The sequence below is a fragment of the Formica exsecta genome, unplaced genomic scaffold (genome assembly GCF_003651465.1).
Source record: "Formica exsecta isolate Colony F162 unplaced genomic scaffold, ASM365146v1 scaffold60, whole genome shotgun sequence".
NCBI lineage: Eukaryota > Metazoa > Arthropoda > Insecta > Hymenoptera > Formicidae > Formica > Formica exsecta.
In genome coordinates this window covers 774,825-782,884 of record NW_021853281.1, presented here as the reverse complement: position 1 = coordinate 782,884, position 8,060 = coordinate 774,825, and the positions used below count along the sequence as shown (strand labels likewise).

The window sequence follows — 8,060 nt, the reverse complement described above, 5'->3', positions numbered from 1 at the left end:
GGAAGAGAGATGAGGGCACTTTCCAACAAAAATGGCACGTAGCCTGCAGGAAAGTCGTGTGCTGCCTCATGATGGAAAATGCGTTACGATGGAATGGCACGCGAATCGTAGAATGGACCGTACATGGGGGAGAGTTGTGCGGCATTAACTAACGGTAAGCCGACGAAACAGCTCGTTCCAGCAAACAAGCGCAACTCTCTTTTACTCGAATCGACAAATATTTATGGCACTATACTTATACATAAATATTTCCTGTAATTAAACGACAAATTAACTATGGAGAGCCTGTGTTATATTCGTAATAATAACGATAATTCGATTTCAAGATAATTGTCGAGTAATTAAAAATCTCTCAACCATTCTGATGGTGATTATAAACTATTCTATGTAATTTCAATTATAAAATTCAGTTCCTCAAGAAAAAAATTGCCATCTAATTTATTAATTATATTTTATCCAGCGTGACCGCAAGGTCTTCCTATTAGACAGATTTTGAGTTTCCGAGCGTATAGGACGGACGATTACGAGTATCGTTGTAATCAGTCAAGACGCAAGAAGGCGGATATCGCGATATACACTAATATCTGGAATGCGAAGCAGAATGTCTTACCTCCTAAGCGCAATTCTGCGATTCCTTGGGCCATTTCGTACTCGTTCCGCACGAAGCACTGGTACATGCCGCGGTCCTCTCTCGCAACCGACGTCACGGAAATACGCTCGCTGGAGACGGTCCTTACGCGGGCGCCCGTCCTCAATGGCTGACCGTCCTTCAGCCAATAGAGTGCCGCCTGCGGAAATCCACTTGCGGTGCACGTCTGCAAAGGAGTTTAGACGGAAGGAACTGATGAGAATCGAGAAAGGAGACCCGCGAGCGTGAAAACGAGAGGGAATATAAGCTCTCTTCGTCTCCTCTTGAGAGAAAAATCAGATCTATATATTCCTGAAAATGTGTACTCGAATCGCGCATTCGTACCACGACTGGCATTAATTTCCGGCACGGTAGAGATTCATTTCCCGCGTCATCGACAGCGCTTTACCGTATTTATAGACAGATGAAAACGCCGCGGTAAATATTCATAATCAAAGTACTCGATATTGTAGACGATCTATCGAAGAAGCCGTATTATTCGGATTATTTGGATACATAGAGTTCTTACGAGGGGCTCTACGGTGTTTATATCTATTTCCGTACTATTGCGTTTCACGATCTCAATATTAGATTCAACGAAATTATTTCTATTTCAATTTGCTCGACTTTTTCTTGCGAGTTTACAGTTACTTTATATGGAAGCCTTTTATCCGCGATCCTCACGTACGTTTTATTCTCGAGTGGATTGGCATCGATTTGACAATCAATTACCAGATAGGCGGATTTCCCCAGATCAACGGTCTGTATCGCCGGCTGCACGTGAACACTGAGCGGCGCAGACACCGTTAATCTGATCTCCAAAGTCTCGCTGCCTTCGGAATTGCTGGCAGTGCACATGTACGAGCCGGCATCGTTCTCCTCGATACTCTGAATGATCAAGGAGCCATCGCGCACTACGTAATGTCCCGACGATTCCTCGATCGGTTCCTCCCTCTGATTCCTGTTGTAGTACCATCTACGCAAAAAAAAAAAAAAAAAAAAATGAAAAATAATAAACAATGCGGAAATGGCACGGAGAAGTTAGTCTGACTAACTGAGAGCTGGTTTAGAAGCGAGTTGAACCGAGCATAAGCTTCGTAATCGCATCGTGTTTCCCTTTTGAAACACAAACAAAAAAAAAAAAAAAAAAAAAAAAAATGAAAAAAGATAAAAGAGAAACAATCTTCGTTCATTTAATGCGCGATTTTCGATTTTATCGAGCCGTCATTTTATCGGACTGTCTCGTCTGAGCAAACGACATAAGCAGACATTCGAAAATTCGATACATTGTACCCCGCAGCTCATGCGCGCGCGTCTCGGCAATGCGTATGCAAATTACTATTTCCCGCTCTCGTCAAAGCGCTCTACGACGTTATTATTATTATTATCTCGAGTTACCTAACCGACGAGATCTCGGGAATGTTACGCGTTACGTGCGCACGTCTGTCCGAAACCGCATATCTCTCCGCTGCACACAAAACAACTATTGTTCCTCATTGGTAAAGCCAAATGCATTCCCTCCCCACCTACTCGCCCCTTATTGTACGGTTTATATGCTGTATATGCTATACTTTCTCTCTCTCTCTCTCTCTTTCTCTCTCGTTTCTACTTGTCGCATATATATGACACAGCCAGAGATACGCGAGCACAGGCACGCTTGCAAAACGTTTACTTTTAAAGGGCATACATTTTAATAATATTCGTCGCGCGATCACACAGTCGCATAACAAAAATATCATTAAAATGTGTATTTATGAATCATTAATTTAAATAACTACAGATTTAAATAGCTTTACCGTGTAAATGACTTACAATGTAGGAGGGAATACGTACATTCCGGCGCTAAAAACACGCTGTATTACTATTGCGTAATTATTTGAGTAATTATCGCGGATCGATTTTCCGCGATTTTCACGAAACGAGATCGTGCATAACTTCCCCGGCTTTCGGCTGTCCGTCTTAATTGAAAATGCAAACGGCGTTCGCGGTTGCCTCGATTTAAGCCAGCCTCAGCGGAGAGGATAATCCGATCGATCTTTGGCGAGCACGCGCGACCTTTGACCTTATCGATGACCACAACGACGTGAAATGCGCACCGACATCGACGCAAGAACGTGTGTCAATCTCGACGAATTTCCATTCATCTTCCACAACAATCAATTCACGGTATTAAGCAGAGAGGTTTAGCATCATCGTGTTATTTCATATATCGTTACTATCGACCTTAGCAAGATATACAAAAATTGTATGATATAGAAAGAAATGAATGAGGTGTAAATTAACAGCAGTGTTTCATCATCTTATCAATTCCGTCGATATCTTTACTACAACGTTGGTGCAGCGACAAACAAAGTCACTAATGAAAATTTCAAGCTGCCGCTATTCCTGCTCGCTCTCATTGTCAGACAGCACCGTCCGCGCTTTTAACAAACTCGCATATGTATTTCTGCGCAGCCGGATTGACATGAATTTTTAATATAACGCGAATATATTGTACAAACACATATATAACCCTCTTCTCTAATTAAATGAGATATTAGTTTAAAAAAATACACAGTTTTTTAATAATAGAGCGACTTATTTTTAAATACTATCAGCGCATAAACCGCTGGTTATTTAAATTTAAGATAATTAATGCTCTAGTTATAAAAATGTTCAACTGCAACAAAATTATTTTAATCAAGAAAGATTAATTAAAAAATATATGAAAAATAAATACTCTGCGCGCGCGCGCGTTTAATGATTGATATAAAACGTGTTTATTCTTGAATATTGATTTCGATAAAATCGAGTGACGCATAGATAAAATTGATCGGCGGCATCTCTTTTAATGTTCCAATTAAAACAGAAAAAGATTGGTCAATATATAGACCGAATAGTGCTATCTAAATACTGTCAATACTGAAATTGATCCCAATTCGAAATCCCTTATCGCCCTACGGGAAGTTTATCGAAACCGAATGGAGCCAGTTCATCTTTTCGCGATTGTTCGTAACGCGCCATTAGCTTCAACATCATCCCTCTCGTAGTTTTCTCTCTTTCTCTTTCTCTCTCCCTCTCTCTCTCTCATTCTCTCTGTTATGCGACGATCGGCCCCACGTGGCTTAGAAATCTGCTAAAGCATAGTGGTCCGGGATCTTGCTTACTCCGCATCTGGGAGTAGATGCGGAAGAACGACGATGACGACGACGAGAAGGAGAATGATGAAGACGATGAGGAGGAGGCCAAAGAGAGTTCGAGCGATGGATGGCAGCCGCGTCTCGCCAGAGCGGCAGAAGTGGAGCCACAGGGATGAGGAGTATACCTATAGATAATCGAATTTACGGAGGGAAATTGGCGAGGGAAGGAGATGGGATACGGGGATGCTCGAGTGCGAGGGAACCCGGAAAGATGGAAGCCTCTGCGCCGCGGCAAACCCTCAAACTCTCTCTCTCTCTCTCTATCTATCTTCCATTCTCTTTCTCTCTCTCTCTCTCTGTCTTTTTCTCTCTTGCCGTTGCTCCATCTTCACCATCTTCGTCTTCTATCTCTCCGTCCATCATCTGTTCTCTCTTCTTCTCTCTTCCTCTTTCCCCCTTTCCATTCTCTTATCCTTATCTCCAGATTCTCCGGTCTCTCCTCTGCTCTCTTCCGTCGACTAAATCAACTCGCGGAAGAGATATCTAGGAGAAGAGGATGAGAAAGAGAGACAAAGAGAGAGAGAGAGAGAGAGAGAGAGAAGGAGAAGAGAGTCGGCGCGGAAGAAGAGGTTGGACAAGGATGACAGGATGAGAGAGAGAAGGTACAAGCGGTTGATGAACACAAGCATGGAATACTCAGTGACGTCGACGTATACGTAAATGCGGAATATTTGATGGGCTGTCAGAAGCAGTCTCTGTAATCAGCGGTCGGTTTGTTTGCGCTACCCATACAGCTCTCCCGACGTCTATATATCTCCGGACTATCTTCGTTCATCCCCCGGTTACCCGCGTCGCACGCATGCGACGCGCGTAGAGCCGCCAATCGACACACGCTCATCCATACGTACGTACGCACGAATACGAGACGCGTATACGAGAGCGAGAGAACCTCATCGCTCTATCCGCATCGATTCTACAAATTTCACGTGCGTGCGATCAAAGTTCCGTCGATATGTTCTGCTGGCGACGTTTGAAATTTTCATTTTATATTACAACGCGAATGAGAAAGAAGGAAAGAGGGAGAGAAGGAAAAAGAATCTTCATCAAACTCGTACGAGAATAAAATAAAACGAGAGAGCAGGATCGCGCGTGATAAGATTCTTGATCGATCGCGCGCGGGTATCTCGCGTTCGATCCGTAACTCTTTAAGTATCTCTTGCTAGAAGCACACGACAGCGTGTGTTTCCGCTCGACGCAAGTTTGATTACCGCACGATCCTCTGTACGACGCTCGCGGCATCAATGATGGAACCAAACTAGTTGCTAATCGCGTAATCCGCTGTAATAACACACTTCCCCGCCCACGCAACAAGTTTCGAGAGCCACTCGTCGCTTTTCTCACCAGCAGCGTGTTGTATCGACGTGCAACGAGGATCGAAATTTCCGTGTCGCTTCGTTATATCCCGCTATCTCATCTTTCTCTCCCACGCTTTTCCCATGGATAAATACATCGTAGCGATTTGGAAGAGAGAAAAGATACATACCTCGAAAGAATCGACCGTTAACGTAATATTTAATACATGAAAGGTGCGCGGGGATAAAGAAGTCTCTCTATCGTTCGTACTCTGTTTTCTTGTTCAGTTTATCTTTAGTCTAAGTCCGTGAACTCCAAGCGTCCTCGCGTTTCCGTGCGAGAAACTCATATCGCGCGGAATATTCCGGCCGGATCTATGTTTAAAATTAGCATTAATATAAGGAAAACAGAGAGACATAGCATACAGCCGTCTAGTAGCGAATGAGTATCGTCCACATGTTCCTCTGTTTGCACAAAGATTCCAATTTCCTCGTCACGACTGTCGGCCGCAGTTTCACTCGACTCGAGCGCAAACCACTATTAAATCGTACGCGTTTGATTTCGCAACGAATGTGCGTGTGTATTATTTTAGGTAATGAATTTTAATCTTATCTTTTGCTAAACATAATATATGCATATTAATTCTATAAAATAAAAGGAAAACATTATGCCTCTATATTTTTCACTTTTAATTTTTCCTCTGAAAATAGTGTTAACGAGAGAGAGAAATTCGTCACAGAAATATATAAATTACGGAATAAAGAGCGGTTTTTCCTATTAAAAAGATAATAATCGCGTATTCTTTTAAAACACAGCATTTGACTCGCTCTTGTTCGTTTATACGCTTTTTATATTCTCGTGTGTAAAATCGAAAGCGGAATTGAAATGATCGCGCTGTGTGTTTTTCGCAAGTTTCATCCTAATATTGGATCGTCAATATTTATTGCGTTTGTCGCGGTCGCTCCACATTATTAACTGCTGCTCGCATCAAACCGTCGTGATATAAACGAAATTCGTGACCGCGTATTTCGTATTCGCCGTGGGTGCGACGCGAAAACGTCTTGTTAATCTTCGACATCGCCTTTAATTCACCCGCACTGCGTTCCATACGTTTTGCATGCAGATTACTTAACGATATCGCTCGCGCATGGCGGAAAGTAGATGCCTGCTTATCGTTTAATTGCGTATCTGAGCGTTACTCAGGACATACATAAAAGGAGAGAAACGAGATACGTGAAAAGGTCGACGAGAAAAATACATTTAAATTTCAATTATGGGCGTTTTATGGAATTACAAAATTAATAATAATATGGCTACGAGATAACTATTTAAATCAACTTTTCATACGCGATCCGGAGATGTGCGCGCACGAGCACACATAAAAATACACAAGGGATCGTCACTGTACCAATATGCTTTGTTAATAATTAAATTGTTAAATTAATTAATTGTTAATTATTAATTTTAATTTATATATTTAATAAAATTAAATATAGATATTATTAATCTGCCCATAATATTTAATCTACAACATATAAACAACTTAATGATTTGTAATATTAATAAATACGAGTGCAATTTAAATAATGAAAAAACTTACCTGTTAGTCGGGGTAGGATTAGCATGAGCCACACAAGGGATGACGACGGTGTCCTTTAGGCGGGCCGACATGTACACTAGCTTCTCATTTATTATAGGCGGCATGGAGCCTCGAATTTCTGCAAAATAGAAACACCGCGAGAAACGCGTAAATTCAATTATAGCGTAAAATCGGAGATTAAATCGCGGAACGTTGCTCGGCTTCCACCGCTCGTTCGAGAATCGATTCCGGGCTAGTCCCCGCCGCATGATACGCGGAAAATATGTTCATAAATCGTTACTGTCTACGGGAGAAAAGAAAAGCGCGAGACCCCTATAAGCCGGATGGCGGAGGATCGGAGAACACGGACGGAAGAAGGGAGGGAAAAAAAAACAGGACACTGTGCGCACGCATTTCCAGCGCGCGACGTTTAATGGGGAGTTATGGTCGCAGATAACGCCACGTCTTACGACACGGCGCGCACTATGAAGCGGAACCACGTTAGATAACGACGATATATCTCCGCGCGCTTTGGCGAGAATTTGAAATTACGTCACGCGCTATCAAAACTGTCGGCGAAATTATGTTCCGCTCGAACGGCAACGTCCGACAACGTTCTATGCAGAACTCCGTTCACATTAGAGTGAAATTTCGCGATACCTTTTATTTCCAAACTGAGTCAATGTAATATTAAAATGATATTTTTGAAAGAAATTTATATGCAACACGCGCATATATACATCTCGCTATTCGCAAACTACTCGCACGCTATTCACATCTCGGGATTGCATAATAACACACAACTCTCTTAACAAAATAAAGACTAAATTGTGTATTCTCGTTAATTGAGTTTGCATGGCGCAGTTATAACATTCTTTGCTAGCGCGCCGCCAAAACTGTAACTGTTACATAAATCGTCGGACGTTCCTAATTTGCGCCCAACATACTTTTGCACGGTTAATTTTGCCCCGTCGCGCTCGAAAATTCAAATTTTCTCACGCGCGGGATGAATTTATAATTAAACAGATCTATATCCGGGGCGAATTACGCGCGCGTTTGTCAGCAAGAATGAAGATGCGCCGTTAATTCCGCATCAAAAGCGACGCGCATCACGCGTCCCCCTCTCCACCTCCGCCCCCCGCGCGGTTATTCCATTTGTTCAATTACAAATGTAGGTATTTTTATTTTCGCGTCGCACTGTGTTAAAATCGTGCCACTCAATCTGCCCGGCGCATATCTGCGGTAGAAATGCAGCGTGGTTTATTGATTCGTTCATAGATACTCAAGTGCCCTCCTCTTCGGCACGTGTGTTATTTCGCGATCAAATGATGTGTGGACAGCGACGCATACGTGCTGTTACATTTAACGGGGAATTAATGCG

The 8,060-nt window shown here is 42.5% G+C and overlaps 1 protein-coding gene across 1 annotated transcript in view; it reads right to left on the bottom strand.

The window, feature by feature from the left end:
• The window catches only part of LOC115242523 (Down syndrome cell adhesion molecule-like protein Dscam2), a 79,865-nt gene that overhangs the window by 39,697 nt on the left and 32,108 nt on the right, over window positions 1-8,060 (bottom strand). Inside the window, exons 6-8 of the mRNA XM_029818895.1 lie at window positions 6,701-6,818; window positions 1,361-1,604; window positions 611-815 (exon numbers count right to left, since the gene is read on the bottom strand). Coding sequence (XP_029674755.1) covers window positions 611-815; window positions 1,361-1,604; window positions 6,701-6,818 — 567 coding nt within the window. The remainder of the gene's footprint in view (window positions 1-610; window positions 816-1,360; window positions 1,605-6,700; window positions 6,819-8,060) is intronic.